This window comes from Carcharhinus amblyrhynchos, chromosome 9 (genome assembly GCF_965287045.1).
Source record: "Carcharhinus amblyrhynchos chromosome 9, sCarAmb.v2.hapA, whole genome shotgun sequence".
Classification (NCBI taxonomy): domain Eukaryota; kingdom Metazoa; phylum Chordata; class Chondrichthyes; order Carcharhiniformes; family Carcharhinidae; genus Carcharhinus; species Carcharhinus amblyrhynchos.
In genome coordinates, this window is record NC_137332.1 from 58724642 (window position 1) to 58744123 (window position 19482).

At 40.2% G+C, this 19482-nt stretch overlaps 2 protein-coding genes across 3 annotated transcripts in view; one reads left to right on the forward strand and one right to left on the reverse strand.

The window, feature by feature from the left end:
- Positions 1 to 10566, forward strand: part of LOC145348567 (uncharacterized) — a 76122-nt gene extending 65556 nt beyond the window's left edge. The window contains exons 19-20 of the mRNA XM_080196757.1: positions 6060 to 6171; positions 10346 to 10566. Coding sequence (XP_080052883.1) covers positions 6060 to 6171; positions 10346 to 10472 — 239 coding nt within the window. The 3' untranslated portion in view covers positions 10473 to 10566. The remainder of the gene's footprint in view (positions 1 to 6059; positions 6172 to 10345) is intronic.
- Positions 10567 to 14237: 3671 nt separating this feature from the next.
- lrp8 (low density lipoprotein receptor-related protein 8, apolipoprotein e receptor) overlaps positions 14238 to 19482 on the reverse strand; it is a 101786-nt gene continuing 96541 nt past the window's right edge. For both annotated transcript variants that reach the window (XM_080195760.1, XM_080195759.1), the window contains one exon: positions 14238 to 15769. In XM_080195760.1, the coding sequence (XP_080051886.1) occupies positions 15731 to 15769 (39 nt within the window). In that variant the 3' untranslated portion in view covers positions 14238 to 15730. The remainder of the gene's footprint in view (positions 15770 to 19482) is intronic.

The following is a 19482-nucleotide window of genomic DNA, read 5'->3' on the forward strand; positions in this document are numbered from 1 at the left end:
TAGTTCCCATAAGATGAGGAAAACATGTACCACACTGTTAGCTCTCTTCATTAGCTCTATATTAGTAAATCTATGAAAATCAAAAAATAAGCCATAATTTTTCGTGCATATGGTGCTCAACAATTTGGAACAAAATCAATGCACAGCATTGTTGTTCAGCTTGTAGCAGTGAGGTGATACACTGCATAATGTTGCACATATGTTTACTGTGGTGCACTGAATAACAAATTTATATTAGAAGGACATTCAATGGCATTACCATCGCTATCAACATCCTCCGGGGCGTTACCATTGACTAGAAACAGAACCGGACCAGCCATATAAACACTGTGGCTACAAGGGCAGGTCAAAGGTTAGGAATGCTGTGGCGAGTAACTCATCTCCCAGCATCCCAAAAGCTTGTCCACCATCTACAAGGCACAAATCAGGAGTGAAATGGAATACTCTTGCCAGAACGAGTGCAGTTCCAACAACACTCGAAGTTCAACATCATCCAGGGTAAAGCAGCCCACTTGACTGCTACCCCTTGCACAGCCATTCAATCTCCCCACCACTACAAACAGTGGCAGCAGTGTGTATACCATCTATAAGGTGCACTGTAGGAGCTCACTAAAGTTCCTTAGGCAGCACATTCCAAATCCATGAATGCTACCATCTAAAAGGACAAGGACATAATGTACCTGAAAACACCATCACCTGGAGGTTCTCCTCCAAATCATTCACCATTCTGACTCAGAAATGTATTGCCATTCATTCAGTTTTGCTGGCTCAAAATCCTGGCACTCCCTCCCTAACAGCACTGTGGGTGTACCTACACCTCAGGGACTGCAATGGTTCAAGAAGGCAGCTCACCACCACATTCTGAAGGGCAACTAAGAATGGCAATGAATGTTGGCCCATACCCCATAAATGAATTTTCAAAAAGGCCATCTTATAAATATATTGTTTTCACAATCATAGGGATGTTGCTTTGTACCTCTCCCCAACTGCCCCAAAAGGATAAGGCAATGCCCTGGTATATAAGAATCAAACCCAAACTCAACTAGATGTTTTAAGCACCAGATATCTTGCTAGAGGTCTGTTTTATAGATTCTCTATGTTGTGTGTAGCATGTGACACTGGGGAAAGGTGTAGTTACAACCATCTTCCAGTTAATGGCTACGTGCATTTGTAAACATCCTTTGCCAAGAGTTGGCATTAGTTTCCCAATGACACTTATCAGCCTTATGACCCCAGGACCAGGGAAACACCAATAGTACTGAAAATTGGCCTCTAGTTCACAGAGCTTTCATCGTTAAGAAAATACATGAACTGTGGCTTTAAACCGGCACTGTTAATGGATCCATCTCTTAAAATATCTTATTGTTTTGTGTTTTAATTAAAATCTTGTGAAATTATGAAACATTAAGCACTTACCATGTGGCCAATATTTGGCCCATCATACTTTCTTATACTATTGCATTTTTCAATTCCATGACAGACTAATGATATGGGAATAAAAATGCCTCATAATGTAACAGAACGTTTGCACTCTAAACTCTGCACAAGCAAAGTGGCCAGTGAGTTGAGCTACTAAGGAGGTTGCTATATGGTGTCTAGTCACAGTGTAACTCACTGTCTTCAGAATAGGAGGAACAAGGAAGAGAGCAGCAGATTTGGGAAAAGAACCTCACACACGTCTGTAGCTGTAAGACTATGGGTGGAATTTTCCAGCTGTGCTCACCCCAAGGCCAGAAAATCCTGCCCGAGGTCAATGGACCTTTGCATGGTCCATGTCCCATCCATGACGATTCCCACAGCGGGCAGGTTGGGAAAGTTCCACCCTGTATTGCAATCATTTAAATTTAAATTTGGGTATTGAACATGTAATAAACTCTGCTATAGGTAATTTGGGTCCATAATTTTATTACCTTTTTTCCATTGCCCAGAAGAATAGCATTCTACGACCAGTGTCAACTTTAACTTGACTTTAAGAGCTTCCACAATGTGGCCTCATGCTGGATTTTCCTGGTGTCAGGAGCAGTCCAGCTCCAGTTTTGTATTGCACCATTCAGAGAAGTGTGTATGTGTGAGCATTAGGGCGATTACAGGGCAATGCTCAGTTGTACTGATAAAACATTGTGCCAGTGCTCAGTCTGGGAAGGCGGCTAAATGTGAAATTTAATGAAGAGTCATCTTGAAAGAAAATTGGTTAGAAATGTAGAAGAAAATTTATGAATCATAATGGACGGCGCCATCTTTGGACTTTACACTACTGAGACACGAGAATTAAATTTAGAAGCATTTTGATTTTCTATTGGTTCCTTGTTGGAAAGTATGATTTCGAACAGCATTGACATTGCTTCCTATGGAATTCCAGCATTGTCTTCACATACCTTTTTCAAATTTTCTTTACTTTTCACAGAACTAATCAATCATCCCTTCAACTGTCTCATAAACCAGTAATGCCATTTTGAGTTAGGCATTTCTTCCCTGCAACTCCCAACAGAGATTATTCTTCCCTGCAAGTCCCAGCAGAGGTTATTCTTCCCTGCAAGTCCCAACAGAGCTATTCTTCCCTGCAAGTCCCAACAGAGATTTATCTTCCCTGCAAGTCCCAGCAGAGTTATTCTTCCCTGCAAGTCCCAGCAGAGTTATTCTTCCCTGCAAGTCCCAACAGAGTTATTCTTCCCTGCAAGTCCCAACAGAGATTTATCTTCCCTGCAAGTCCCAGCAGAGTTATTCTTCCCTGCAAGTCCCAGCAGAGTTATTCTTCCCTGCAAATCCCAGCAGAGATTTATCTTCCCTGCAAGTCAATATTTGTTAAAGATTTGCTGTACTGTTTAAATGAATATTCAGAATGTCACCTATTTTACTGGGAAAGTAAGTCTTTTAACCTATGATTTATTTATTGACCTATTTATTTATTCATTAATATATAATATTCAATATAAATGTAAGTAATACATTGTTTAAAGGTCTGGCTAGTATAGGAAATATAAATTTACTACCCAAAATGTCTCTAAGGTTTTGGTTCTGTAGGTAAATGCTTACATCACAAATATTCATTCTTTTTTGGTCTCTGCCTCTATTTTAATGTGGTGATTGCCTTGGTAATTATTGGGTAAACAACTATGAAATTTTTGCTGAAAACAGTGTGATTGCTCTACAACTGACAGCTAAAAGGCTGTAAAAAATAGCCAATGTCTGTCTGCTGGAGAAGAAATCGTCACACCTGTTTCCTCATATTGGACACCATATCACCTTCATGCCATGGATTGGCAATATCTAAGTCAGGCACCAACAAATCTCAGAGACATTAAAAGTAATAATAAGAGCACATTTGCTCAGACAATTGTTCATTTCCTACGTTTATCTTCTCCTTTAAACTATTACACATAATGAGTATTTGTGCTGTGTTGATATGCCTTTTTGTGCAGAGTGCTTTCAGTTAAAACTTTGTGGGTCTGATGGGCTACTGCCTTCATGAAAAGATGTTTGGCAAAGAAGGGAAAGAAAGGAAACAATCGAATAAACATGGGCACCATTTTTGCTACTTTTTTTCTAATAATGCCATGTTCCATTCTGTGGCATTTTATGTCATCTCATGGTTTTAAACAAATGAGAATATATTCATCACATGTTTTTTTATGAAAGTGGCATCCCTTTAATCGGAAAAATTAAAATGCTTTATGTATTGAACTTCTCCGCTTTTAAATATGAAAAGAGAATTGCAGTCACCATCCACCATCGCTGATCATGACAGTACAGAATGGCTCAATGTCACAGGGGAACTCCATGATGTCGCAGGAGAATTCCATGATGTCATTGGGAAACTCCATGATGTCACAGGAGAGCCAGTTGTAATGACAAATTTTAATTGAGATGGAGACCTGACAAGTACACAGTTTTCCTTCCCTCGGGCACTGGCCACTGAAGTGCTTCACTAGTACATTACAGCAGGCTTTCCCCAGGATTAAGAAACCCGGGAGCACTCCTCCCTTCCCAAGTACTGTTGGCCAATCAGAAGCTGGCATCTCTCCATTGCAGGCAGTGCCACCTGGGGAGCAGCAGTAGCTGCTGATAATGCAGCCATCAGAGGACCCAGACCACAGATGACCAAAGGTGGGATAGAGGTCATAGGGGCTCGAGGGAAGAAAGGTAAGGGCAAAGGGGTGACTCTCAACAGACCCATTCTTCCCAATGCTGGATACCTTGATTGGAGAGGTATTCCTGATAATGAAGGGCTGATAATGAATGCCTGATAATGAAGGACTGCCCCCTCCTGGGTGCCCACAGCGGCTTTGCTATTTGGGTGCTCCATATATCAATTGCCTCACCCACTCTAGTTGAATACCAGTAATGATGGGATGAGGACCTTAAATGGATTTTTAATTACTTGCTTAAGGCCTCAATTGGCAGTGGGCAGGCAGTTAATTGGGGCAGAGGCTGGAAAACAGTAGGGTCCCATCTGGCACCTCGCATCTCCAAATGTCTCATAAAGAGCATTAAATCATCCAATGTCTACACTCATACACTGCTCCTGGCCTGAAACGTTACGGCATTAGACCGAGCAGCCGGGGACTGGTGTAGACACCAGTAAGTATGTCAATGCTTTCATTTTTAGTGAGGGTGATGGGACAATTCAAAAAAATATTTCCCCCTTTAAGAATGTGCACTGATTATAAATGAATTAATATGGATTATATTTTCAGCTTGTTTCTCAAGTTTAACATTTATGACTGAAGTTTTTTTCTAATGAGATTTCCAGCTTTTTGTACCTTTCTATGTGTGTGATTGAATCCATTTCCTGTTTTTATTTTCTAGGCTCATCTAAAAGAACCAAAAAGATCACAGTACTTCTCTAGCAAAGAGGAAGCTGAGGGTTGACCTAATAATGATGTTTAGAATTATTAAAATAAGACAGACAGTGAGAGGTTATTTCCATTCATAAAAAAACCTAAAACAAGCATCAAAAACCCAAGATAACCATTAACAAATCAGATAAAGAATGGAGGAGAATCTTCTTTACCCCAAGTGGTAAAAATGTAAAACTACCACATGGAGTAGTTGACACAAATACATATATTTAAGGGTAATCTAGGTAAGAATATGAGGGAGATAGAAATAAAAGGATATGCTGATGGATGAGATTGAGGATAGAGGGAGCATAAATACACGCCAGTTGGACCAAGTGACCAGTCTCTATGGTTGAATTTCAGTGGCATTTCCAAGAGGCTAAGATAAGATTCTTGCTCTTTTTCTCTTTTGTGAAAAAAATAGCTGCCCAGCTTTTTATTTGAGGGAGAAAAGGCATCAGAGTAACAATAGCTCATCCTTTTCTATAATGCTGACGTGCACACCTAGCACTTTAGTGCATTCTGATAGGCTTCGTGACTTCATTAAAAACAAATGAAGCAACGCTTGCCAAAAGCTTTTTCACAAAGATGACTTATTTTACGTTTTGAATGTGCCAAGTTTCCTTTTTATTTGGCTTTGACAAGTATAGATGGAGAACTAAGTGTCACTTAGATTATAAATATCAGAGGCAAGAGAGAAGGTGAGTCAAGTGGCAGTGGATAAAACCAGTCTTGCGTTTTATAAGCCTGATGGTTGCAAGAACTGGGAGGGTGAAGGAGGGGGCTGAACAGTCTGAAGTCGTGGTAAAGAGTGAGCGACGGTAGGATGTCTTGTTATCCGCAGTGAGGAGTGGGACATTGTATTTGAACTTCAGGTGGAACAGTATTGATTGGGATGATATTTATAAATGGAATATGAAAAGAAGGCTTTAACTGAGAGTTTGGAAGATAGAGATGGGAAAAGTATTACCCATGAATCTTGAAACAATTGCATTGAGCTTTAAAATGTCCTACTTCTGTAGTGCATTTTCTCCAATACTTTAAAATCAGAACTGATCCTTTTGTTTTTCTTGATAATTAAATATAAATCTTGTTTCATTCACCATATAATTAATTACCTAACTGCTGTTATACAGATCAAACAGAAGGCCTTGCTACAGTGCATGGAGCTGTTGAATGCTGCTTATATTTTATTTAAAAGCCACTTTCTTTATCTGCCAGCTTGGCTAGTGCGGCTGTCACAAGTTGTACAAGCAAAAGGTTTGGTTGTCATCGCTTCAGAAAAGTGGAGTAGGAACAATCTTCATCAAAGATTTCAAGAACTCAGAAAGCAGTAAGTGAACAGGTCATGTCATGAAGAAGTGTAAAGGCATTAACCAAACTGTACCCAAGTGAACATCAACACTGAGAAATGAGCAGCCTGCAAAGGGACAGCAGAATTTTCTTTGTCACCTCCTCCCTTCCAGAGCTGACTCAGTATGTGGTCTCACAAGATTAACTGGCTAGTGAAAAGGAATGGGAATGTTGCCTTGCCTTCCTCAGTTAGAGGCAATGTAACCAATTTTGTCACCCAGCTTTATTCAGCTGACTGCAGAACCATATGAAATCTGGGTGTGTCCTAATCCGTACAAGAGAGCTAGGTGGAGTGGGAATACTGGTTACTTCTTCCCTCTGCAGGCCAAGTGTAGCATTCCTACCGGCTGAAATAAACTGAGATCCTGCCAGAATTTTACCAGCACGCCCAATCCAAGGCTCGCAGAACGGCATTCTCCGTTGGCCAACGGAGATCTCCGTTGTCGGACCCTCACCTGCGCTGATTCTGTGGCGGGCAAAATGGTGGAGTTCCAACCATCTGAGTTAATTAGCAGTCATAAAATTTCATGTATGGATAAACTAACCATTAACAGCTCTAATATATCAGTTAGTGTCACCATCAAATGAAAAACAAAGGAGTTCATGGATTTGCTCAAATATTCATTCAAATATAATTTTAAGTATAACATCATAACTCTGCATCAATGCATCAGTTAGGTGTTATTAAATACATTTCACTGTCTAGTATCATGTGAGACAGCTGGATCATTTGATGGCTACATTTCCTTGTATAGCTGACAAACTAATAGCTTTGAACAAATCCATTCAGCTATGTTTGAGGCCTATTTAAGTGGCTGGCTAATGAGCTATTGACATTGACATTAATACTCCTGGAATAACCATGTTAGTCATAGTAGAATCGGGTGGATCTGACTCCTCTGCATTTGCTGTCTGCTGTCATTATCTCTTCCTGGCAAATCTAACCTGGCAGCTTACAATACATGTGCACACACACTAACTGCTGTTCTTCAGTTCGTGGGAGTGTTAAATGCAAATAATGCATTTTAATTGTTTCCAGTTCTGATTAAAACATTTTGGACTCATTATTACCTTGGCAGAATGTTCAGCATTATCCCTGTTACTCAGCTCAAACTTGTCTCAACTCTCTCCAGATTTTCTTCCTTTTAAACTTTTTATTTTCAGTGACAGACTGACAATCTTTTTTCAACATAATTTCATAAGGGAAAATCCAATTTCCCAGCTATTTTCATGTTTAACCCATTAAATTTACTCTCATTTTATTGCAAAGTATCACTGCAGAATGGTAATCAAGCTGAACAATGTTAAGGATTTAGAGGGAATATATTGTTTTATTGTTCAACAAAAGACATCGATTCTTCTTAGCCACAAATCTTTTATACTTTGCCAGTTCAAATACAGAAATTGAACGAGCCCCCCCGGTCTCACATCTGGTCTAACTCATTGTTCTTGGTTCAGCGGTAGCACTCCCATCTCAGAGTCAAAAGACTATTAATTCAAAGCTGACTCCCAAAATTTGACACATAAACTAGGGTGACTCTTTAGCGCTGGACAGTCAGAAATACCCTCATTTGTATGCGATATTATTACCTGTCCCCTCAGATACAACTAATAGATTTCAGGGGACTGTTTGAAGAGGATCAGGGGAGTTCTCCCAACATCACTAAAACAGATTGTATGGTCATTTATCTCACAGCTATCTGTAGAAGCTTGCATACAGATTAGCTGTGATCCATTACAGAATGGGAATGGTGCTATTTAATGTCTTATATTTATATAAATAATGGCAGAAGGACGCTCTGTGGATAATCTTATCTTCAATAATGACATGAGGATGCAAAAAAGACAAGGTTTTATCATTGGCAACCATCTTCAACCAGAAGTGCCGAATGGATGTTCCATCTCGGACTCGCCCTGAGGTCCCACCATCACAGAAGCCAGTGTTTAGCTACTTTGATACAGTCCATGTAATATCAAGAAGTGGCTAAGCACACTGGACGCAGCAAAGACTGCAGTCTCTGATAACTCCCGGCTGTAATGCTGAAGACTTGTGTTTCAGAAATAGCCATGCTGCAAACCAGGCTGTTCCAGTACAGCTGCAATTCCCCAGCAAAATGAAAAAGTGTCCACGTTTGCCCTGTCCACAAGAATTGGGACAAATTCTTTCTGGCCAGTTACCACTCCATCAGTCTCCTTTCGGTCATCAAATTGTTGGAAAGTGCCATTGACAGTGTTTAGGTAATTATGAAGTAATTACCTAATCACCAATGCTCAGTTTAGGTCCTGATGGCTTCACTCAACTCCAAACTTCAATACAGTACAGCCTTGGCCCAAACATGAATAAAAGAGCTGAATTTCAAGGGGAAGGTGAGAGTGATGTCCCTGATGTCAAGGTAGCATTTGGTTAATGTGGCATCAAGGACCCCTCAAAAAAATTAAGACACAGGAAAATCAAAGGGAAAAAATCTCCACTGGATGGAATCATCTTGAGCACAAAACAAAATTTGTGCTTGTTGGAGGTCAATCATCTCAGTCCCAGAGCTGCAGGAATTCCTCATGGGAGTATCCTCAGCCCATCCATCTCCAGCTGCTTCATCAATGGCCTTCCCTCCAACAGGAGGTCAGAACTGGGAAATGTGTAACCAATAAGCACCATATGTTCAATTCTAATCATAATTCCTCAGATACTGAAACAGCCATGTCCACATACAGCAAGACCTGGCTTGAGCTGGTAAGTAACATTCATGCTACAGAAGTGCCAAGTAATGTCTGTCTCCTAACAAGAATTTAACAATTTACTCTTGACTTTTAATGGTATTACCATCATTGAATATCCTACGATCCACATCCTGAAAGTCATCATTCATTAGAATTATAACTGGACCAGGTACATAAATACTGTGGTTACAAGAGGTTGGAAATTTGGAAATTCTGCAGGGAGTAACTCATCCTGTTGGTCTCCAAAGCCTTTCCACCATCTACAAAGCACAAGGTGGAGTGTGATGAAATACTCCCCACTTGCCCGGATGAATGCAGCTCTTGCGTTACTGAAGAAGCTCAATATTATCCAGGATAAAGAAGCTCACTTGATTGGCAGCCCATCCACTCTGTTAAACATTCACTCCCTCCTCCATTGGTGTACAGTTGCAACAGCGTATATCATCTACATGATGCACTGCAGGAACTCACCAAGGCTCCTTGAGCATCAGATATAAAAGAACAAGGCCACCAGGTTCTTAGAAACACCACTACCTGCAAGATCCCACACCACTCTGACTTGCAACTACATAAAGTTTATTTCTTAGTCACAAGTAAGCTTACATTAACACTGCAATGAAGTTACTGTGAAATTCCCGAGTTCCCACAGTCCGGCATCTGCCGGGTCAATGCACCTAATCAACATATCTTTTCAGAATGTGAGAGAAAACCAGAGCATCTGAAAGAAACCCATACAGAAAAGGGGAGAATGTGCAAACTCCACACAGACAGTGACCCAATCCGGGAATTGAACCCAGGTCCTGGGCGCTGTGAAATAGTAGTGCTAACCACTGTGCTACCATGCTGTCCCTATAATCACTGTTACTTCACTGTCATGAGGTCAAAGTCCTGGAACTCCCCTCCTATCAGCACTGTGGGTGCTTCCACATTAAATGAACATACAAACAGGTGAACCAGGAGCCCCTCAAGCCTGCTCCACCATTCAGTAAGATAATGGGTGATCTGATTGTAACCTCCACAGGGACTACACTGGGGGCTCACTGCTACCTTCTCCAGGGCAATTTGGGATGGGAACTGCTGGCCAAACCAAAGATACCCACTTCTCCTGAATTAATATAAAAAGTCCTACATTATCCCTAACCTGTAAACCTTGACAACCTAGACTTGCTGATCTGTCATTAACCGGGGCTCAGTTGTAAGAAGTTTAAACTAAGAACTTCCCAGAATGCATAGCATTAGCTCTGAGTTAACACAGTTCAGCAATATTTAAAAACACAATTTTAAGGGTGTTTTTCCTACACGAGGGCCAACTGTATGACTGTTGCAAATTGCAATGTTCTTTACTGCACAAATAAGCAAGGGTCATGTGAAAACAAAATTTAAAAAAAGATCAAAATTGGAATAGGTCTTCTCTAAAATGTGAATTTCTCATATAGGTTGTCTTTCGTGGAACAAAAGGAAATTGAAGGCAGAGGAAAAGAAGGCAAAAGAGTTACTTTTGTGACCACCTGGAAACCATGGCAACCCAGTTCAGAATTCAATGATGATGACTACAAAGATTAGGCAGCGTGTCTTCCTAGCAACCAGAGAAAAAAAGTTGTGTCCACTTCTAAATATTTAATATTACAAAATAAGTCAATGAGAAGCGTTTATTGTAATTCCATTCAATTGCTGCAAGTGTGCTGATAGCTTTTATTGGCTGATCTATTTGTGATTAAATGTACTCCCTGACCTTGCTGAAGATGTTCTTGTTTTATTGACAATCATTAGATCTCTCTTGGTGGGAGTATAAATTCTTTAATTGTTTCCAATTCCCCTGAGCTACCCAACAACTCCAGCCAGTGATGTTTTCAAGGTAGCTACCAGAAGACGTCAAAATGGAGATGATCCTGTCCCCTATTTTCAGTGACAAGTGAAAGTAACAGATTCCTGACAGTCAATAGTCATTGGGGTGAGTTGTCTTTGAAAATAAAATAAATCTTTTGAGTTCAATCAATACATTTGCATCACTGACAGTTCCTGCATGAATTTTCCACACCAGTTATTTTCAACATTCATGCACAGTGAAGATACATGTGTTTTCATCGATGAAATCAAACCTATTAAACCTAAGCAATACCAATGTCATTTCTATCATCATCAATGCTCATCAGCAGTGGCATTTCAGCAATAAATGTGACATTGGTTTTTCATCATACAATAGCTTTACTTTGAAATGTTTTACTCAATAGTTATTTACAATTCCGGGTTTAAGCTTTGCAGGTGCATTGCAAATCTGAAAGAAAATCACAGCAAATGATCTCGTAAAAAATGTGCAGAAAGACCCTTTTTAATAAAGTTTTGAAGGAATCATTAATGAAAAGAAAGACTTGTATTTATGGGGTGTTTTGCATGATCATCAGACATCTCAAAGTGCTTTACAGCAGTACTTTTGAAGTGTTGTCAGAAATTGATCGAATGCCAATCACATTAGCTGTGAAAATAAATCAGAAAATGTTGAAGAAAAGAAGCAGACAGAAAAAAATTGCCAGTATTGCGGGTGGTAACCTTTCAGTACCACCCGAAAGGGAAGAAAAATATATGCGCTTGTACAGAATCATAGAATCCTGCAGTGCAGAAAGAGGCCATTTGGCCCATCAATTCTGCACCAACTGCAATCCCACCAGGCCCGACCCACATAACGCCATGCATTTACCCTAGCTAGTCCCCCTGACACTAAGGGGTAATTTTGCATGGCCAATCCATCTAATCCACACATCATTGGACTGTGGGAGGAAACCACTGCACCCAAAGGAAACCCACACAGACACAGGGAGAACATGCAAACGCCACACAAACTGTGACCCAAGCTGGGAATTGAACCACACAGCTGCGAGGCAGTAGTTAGCTGTGCTAACTACTGTGCCACCCATATAAAGCATCTTTCACAACCTCAGGAATCCCAAAATGTGCTACAGCCACACTTCATTGAAGTGAAGAGTCTTTGGCAGGAAATGTAAATCTTCAACTGAAGCATTAAGATGATTATGTATATCAGACAATAACTTGAACCAGCAGGCACTTGTCATCTTGACTTGAGGATAATATTTATGGATCTTAAAGTGTGAAAGGAACTTACAGCTCAATGTAAAATTCTCAGTTCTTGCTGTTGGACTTAAAGCCAGCTAAAAACAAGTGGATATGTATTAATCTGGTGTGAACAGCCTTGAACATGTTGTTATCTTAAATAATTGCAGTAAATGCGCTGAAGTGAGAGGCTCTTTGGTCAGGTTCAAGCAGTGATGCTACTGCACATTCAAACTCAGCAAAGGACAACTAAAATCTGTTCCAACCAGGTGAGAGAGAGTGAACTAACTCCTCTCTATTCAACCTGGGTTAGTTACAACAAAAGTTTATGCGTCTTTTTTCACTAACTCTTTTCCAAGTTAGAATGGATTTAACAATTTAAGCTAACTAGCAACAAGGAGCTAATCAAACAAAGTTTCCTTGGTTCGAGATAAGAGCAAACTTATGAGCCACTAAATGCAAGAAAAATAATAAAAATGTGATGGCAACTTTCACCCTGCTTGCAGTCACTTCAACAAACCTCCTACACACACATGCACAAATACACACATATACCAGAAATGAGGGGAGTTAGAGTGTTATAAACAAATTTCCAGGTTAATGTCCTTTGATGCCGATTTGGGTTAGCTGATTTCTTGGATGCAGTCAGATGGAGAAGGTGTTGCAATTGTTACGAGACCTTGGTTTGTTGGTACGTTTCTGGTAGTGTTGGCTTCTGGAACTGAATAACAGTAAAGAGAGAGAGTAGTCTTCAGCCTGCTTCCTCACTGAAGACTTTCCCGACACTTACTGTGTCACTTACAATCTCAAGTGGCTAGACAGCCTTGCCTTGAAATACTTCACATTGTGTAGTTGCAAGGGGTAATAATGTGCATCTGAGTGTGGCAGCCACTGTTTTAACGTCGAATACTTTGCATTTTTGATGTGTCCTCCTGAGACAGTTAAGAGTTTTGATGGGTCTCTCGATTATAGGAAATGCCTCTCTTCAAATTCCCCTTAAGGCAATTTATTTGTTTCTCCCCCTTCACTTTGGAATATGGCCTTGCTTTTTTAATCAGTTTGCTCTGTCTCAGTTCAAGTTGCAAAATTACCTTTACAAAAATGTAGGAGCGTAGCCATGTAACAAATGGCATCCAGTCTGGATCATAAGCAAAGACAAGGTGTATCAGGGAATCAGACATAATGGAGGGGAGGGGAGGGGGTAGAAAGATGTCCTCTCCCACCCAGCTTGTCTGTTTATCTCAGCATCCAGGTCTCCACATCCCCTAATTCCAGCTCCTCATGGTTGATGTTTAGGGACTGGATGTAGTCCCAGCAATGTCCACTGTTCCTGGAGAGGGGGAAATACCCTCTTTAAACCAATTAACAGCCTAATGATTGTTAGAAAAATGCAGACAATCCACTAGAGTACGGGAGTGAATTTTTTTGCCGGGGTGGGACGAGTGGAGGAAGGGCAGGAACTCCGCACACCAAAGGCATCCAGCCCATTGCTGATAAATAATTGTTACATTACAATGCCAAGGAATCTCACCACTTGCCTGTGCACCTTTGGCGTGGTCATTTCAACATTTTCATTTTAAAAAACCTGTAGTGATTTGTGTCTCTGATTGGGAAGTTACAACAAGGGTGGACATAGCAGTGTCATGCCTGTTAATGTAATGTTAATATATGCAAATCAGACTGTCAACTTTCCTGGTTGTGAACTGATTATTTTAAAGTTTATTTATTAGTCACAAGTAGGCTTACATTAACACTGCAATTAATTTAAACCTCTAGTCGCTACACTCTGGCACCTGTTCGGGTGCACTGAGGGGGAATTTGGCATGGCCAATGCATCTAACCAACACATCTTTCAGACAGAGGGATGAAAGTGGAGCATCTAGAGGAAACCATGCGGACATGGGGAGAATGTGCAAACTCCACACAAATAGTGAGCCAAGCTGGGAATTGAACCCAGGTTCCTGTCGCTGTGAGGCAGCAGTGCTAACCATTGTGCCACCATGCCACCCCATTCTGTCACTGGCAGTGGGCAGAGAAGATCTCACTCAGATTGTGCCAGTACACATCTCATTTTCGGTCTCTCGTGAGATTTAGCAGTCATTACACAACTTGTGTCTACGGCTAACAGCTGATAAAATCGCTCCCATTAATTCTGTTTCTCTCTCCAAAGATGTTGCCAGATCTGTTGAAACAAATTTTTGCACTACTTTCCAGATGAACTACTGCCACAAAAAAATACACCTTGTTTCCAAGTTACTGCTTTAATTTTTTGAAACATTATTTGTTAATTGCAAATTTTATACAAATACAAGCCATAGAAATATGGTTTACAGTATACCCCGAGAAAAATAAAACAAACACAAGCAAACTGCCCCAATCATTTACACACAAAGAAATTACAAATAGCCAAATATACAAGGCAACTAATTATCAAATTTGAGAAATGTCTAGTTTATCTCCCAGTAAAATCAGGTTTAAAAATGAAAAAAAAATTGAACATTTTTCTAACATATCTTATTTCATTATAAAACCTTTGGCTAATTTTAAGGAAATCAGTCTTTCAGTTGCTCAAAAGGCAGAGTTTTTTTTCCATTTGATCAGCATTGCAGATCCAAAATGTGTGTTTTACACCACACTGTCTCTCAGCAGGTTCTTCCAAAATTTCCCCCTTTCTGGCAAGGTGCCCACCTCTGAGAAATGGTACCACTGGTACCAAGAACCTTCTGCATCCACCATTCTTCACAGCAGCCTAAATGCAGAGGTTATGACAGCTGGCACAGATTCTGCCCTCACATCACATCCTCAGTTGCAGTTTCCATTAGATGTGACTTTAGTTGCAATCAAGTTGAATTCTGGTTGGTTTGCTTCCTCCCACAAAGAGGCAAATCTTATTGCTCACAAGTCATTCGTGGGGCCTTCCAGTCTCAGTGGGCTTATTACAGCAGGTCATTCCATTCCTCAATCAGCCTTCGGTACCACTACTTTCATTTAAAAAAAAAATCACATTTGCAAAATTACACCACACATATCTATAAGAAGAAAAAAAAATCAATGTAGAACTTTGAAAAGGAACAACTTAAGTAGAGGCCAGATGCTATAGCAAACACAGGGAGGGAGTTTGAACCCAATTAAAAATTGCTCAAGTCGTCACTGTATGGAAAATGCAAGAGGGAGTGAGCATCCAGTTAAAACATATTCCCAATTTTATAAATACATTCTCCTCTCATATAAATGTCTCTGCAAATAAGATTTCACTGTACAGAAAATGCAAAATGCATGAAAATATTTCCTACTTCCATTTCATATATACATAACCCAAGTTTATTCAGGAAATAAATTTTTATCTTTTTAATCCCCTGTAATTTTTCATTTGGAGAGTTTCACCTAATTAAGCTTTCTGTAAAATACTAATCTGTGGCACACTCAGGTAAGTTTATTTACAAACTATATAAATATAGCTTAAAAGACGCTGTGCTGACAAGTGCGACGTCGCAATTATATACAAATGTAAAGAATTGATGGAGTTTAGCTCTTTCAGTCATTTTTTCTGAGAATAAGTACTGTGTACCATCAGTGCAAAAAACATCCTTTTTTTTGTTTTGTATAAAGTGTAAAACATTTGGCTAATATAAAAATACAGATCTTTTGGATGTTAGAAATCTTCCTTCAGGTGAATGTATATCCAGTTCTGACCATCAAAACCAATTGCAGTGGGGAACCTGCAGGTCAAGTGGATGTGAGCAGCACAGCATGCCTCAGGGTAATCCATCATCCTCCATACTGAGTGCAACACGCTGTCAAGGAAAGAAAATTGTCATTTCTTTTTAAATGCAATTAAGGAGGAAGTTTAAAAGCATGCATAAAAAGGAAGGGGCCCAAACCTGCTCTGAGAATAGACCAGCAACATAATGGAGATACAAACATTTCAGCAAAGAGCTCCTGCAGTCCATTCCACCATTCAATAAGATCATGACTGATCTGATAGTAACCTCAAACCTGCATCCTGCCTACACCTGATAATGTATCACATAAGAAATAGGAGCAGGAGTAGGCCATCTAGCCCCTTGAGCTTGTTCTGCCATTCAATAAGATCATGGCTGATCTGAAAGTGGTTTAGTTCCACTTACCCACCTGCTTCCCATAACCCTTAATTCCATTATTGATCAGAAATCTGTCTGTCTGTGACTTAAACATATTCAAAGAGGTAGCCTTCACTGCTTCAATGGGCAGAGAATTCCAGAGATTCACTACTCTCTGACAGAAGTTCCTCTTCAACTCTGTTCTAAACTGACTCCCCCTTATTTTGAGGCTGTGCGCTCTAGTTCTTGTTGCCTTTCCAAATAGAAAGAATCTCTCTACTTCCACCCTATCGAGCCCCTTCATATCTTATATGTCTTTATAAGATCACCCCTCAGCCTTCTAAACTCCAACGAGTACAGGCCCAGTCTATTCAATTTCTCCTCATAAGCTAACCCCCTCATCTCTGGGATTAGCCTGGTGAACCTTCTCTATACTCCCTCCAAGGCCAATATATCCTTTCGCAAATAAGGGGACCAAAATTGCACACAGTACTCCAGTTGTGGCCTCACCAGTGCCCTGTATTGTTGCAGCAAGGCCTCCCTACGTTTATATTCTATCCCCCTCGCTATAAAGGCCAATATTCCATTCGCCTTCTTGATCACCTGCTGCTCCTGCAAACTGAGTTTTTGTGATTCATGCACAAGGCTCCCCAGGTCCCTCTGCACAGTAGCATGCTGTAATTTATCACCATTTAAATAACAGTCCATTTTACTATTATTCCTTCCAAAGTGAATAACCTCACGCTTGCCAACATTATACTCCATCTGCCAGATCCTTGCCCACTCACTCAGCTTGCTTCTCACAAATCTATCCAGCTCTGCTTCAAACTATTCAGAGATTCTGTTCCATCACATTTTCAGGAAGAGAGTTCCAAGAACTCAACCTCAGAAAACAATTCACTTTATTTTCATTTTAAATAGGTGACTCCTTATCTTTAAGCAGGATAGTTTGGCCTCAATTCAAACAATCTTAAGAGCAAAGTTTTATTTTTATATATTATGTAATGTAAATATTGCAAAAAAGTACGTGAAGAGCTTCTTCACATGTGGACCTTTCGTGATCCACTCCAAATGGCGTACAGACATAAAAGAGCAAACTTAGTCAACACAAAATTGCGTTTGGTGATTTCTTAATACCCTTCCATCAGACCTGGGACCTTAAGGCTACCACAACGTCAGTACAAGTACATTTCTTCACTTTCTCCACAACTGTGGCAGCCATGCATACCATCTACAAGACGCACTGCAGGAATTCACCAATGTTCCTTATGCAACACCTTCCAAACCCATGACCACCATCATTTATAAGGACAAGAGCAGCAGATATCTAAGAACACTACCACCTGGAGGATCCACTTCAAGTCACTCTCCATCCTGACTAGGAAATATATCACCGTTCCTTCACTGTCCTAGAACCCCCTCTCTAACAGCATTGTGGGTGTACCTACTTATCAGGGATTGCAACAGTTCAAGAAGGCAGCTCACACCACCTTTCGAAGTGTAACCAGGAATGGTAATAAATGCTAGCCTAGCCAGCAACATCCACATCCCATAAATGAATTTTTAAAAAATGCAAACAATGCTAAAAGATATTGAAGCAGAGCAAGTGTTCCCTCCTTTCCAGCTGTGCACTGGTCCCTATTGAATTGGTCTTCTGGTTATGAACAATATGGAACACACCTTACCTTGCAGCTAAAAATTATGAGGAGACTAATTTGGCAAGTTGCTTCATAGGATAAGTTTTACATGCACTTACAAATGTCAGAAATTATAAGTGGAAGATGTGTGATGCATCGCAATTATAGATCTTGACAGATTGTTTTGCAAGTACACCCAATTATGCAAGCCAGCTGGTAAAGCCAGAAGAATTAAGAAATAGGAGCAGAATGACCATTCAGCCCCTCAAACCTGATCCAACAATCAATACAAGCCTGACTTCAACCTCACTTTCCCTCCTGCTCCCTATAACCCTTGACTTATTTATTTCAATAAGATTAACTCTCCTTCCTCTGAACTACAGTGAAGATAGACCCAACCTTTCCTCCTAAGAAAGCCCTTCATCCCAGGCAGAGTGTAGGATTCCAATCTATGACTTTGTGCCTCATGCACTCAAGTTCTTGCTTTCATTCACTTTCTCTGTTGGTTGAATGTTTGCACAGCATTGGTCACTAGTACTAGAAAACAACTCAGAGATGGCAGAGCTTCCTATTGTGTGTTTCTCCCGAAAAAGGAAGTTAACAACTAACTTAATGGACAGGTGGCAAATCTGGCCAACATATAAAATTTAAGAGACCAATGTCATTTGACAGAAGCTGGAGGAGGAAGGAAACTATCATTTTGGTCTTTATAAAGGTTCAAAGTTGATTAGAACTGCTGTTCAGCATTTATTAAAAAAGTGTTCGAGGTCAAGGGAAGGGAAACACAAGTGAACCAACTGCACTGAACAATGGTTTGTATTTGTGCAAATCCTATCACAAGGAAAAGTTTAGCTCATGATCACAGAATAGTGTAACACAAGAGGCCACTGAGTCAGCACCAGCCCTTCTGAAGAGCAATCCACTTAGTTCTATACACAGCAATGTTTTTAGAGTTAAAGTATTTTATCCAATTCCTTCCTGAAGGCTGTGATTGAATCCCTCCAATAAAGACAACACATTTCAAACACTAATCACTTGTTGTCTGAAAAACTTTGCCCTCATGTTACCTTAAGTCCCTGCCTAATGGCCATCAACAATTGGAAACCATCTTTCTCTATTTATACCATTTAAATCTTTCATGACTTTGAATATCTCAATCAAATTTCATCTTAGCCATCTCTGCTCAAAAGGAAAAAGTCCACCTTTGCCAGTTGATACATGTACGAGTAATCATTTGTCAATGGAACTATTCTAATTACTTGCTCACTGTCACCCAGACTGCACCATCAAAACCCCCCTTAACCTCACCCAGACACTGCACCATCAAACCCCCCTCAATCTCACCCAGACGCCCCACCATCAAAACCCTCCTCACACTCGCCCAGACCACGCATGATAAAAAAACTCAACTTTGGACTTCATGTACAGATATTATGCTCAGTTTTTATACGACAATGGCCAGAATACACTTCAAATATTCTCCTTAGCTCCACTCAAGAAGCTCCACAACATATACTTGTCTGAGAAAAGAGCAATAGTCCGAACTTTAAATAAAGGGGATATGTTTGGAAGGAAGAACAGACAAGGTACATCCCCACAATCTGGAAAGAAGTCAATTAAGGGGCATCTTAGCAAAGAACATTCAATAGTAAGTGTCTCCAAGCAACTCCAGCTCACTACTTCCAAATTAAAAAGAGCCATACACATGCCACTCACTGATACTTCAAGAACATTTCAACTTCAAACCAGATTCTAAAAATTTGAAATGCCATTGAACAATCTGGTGTGTTA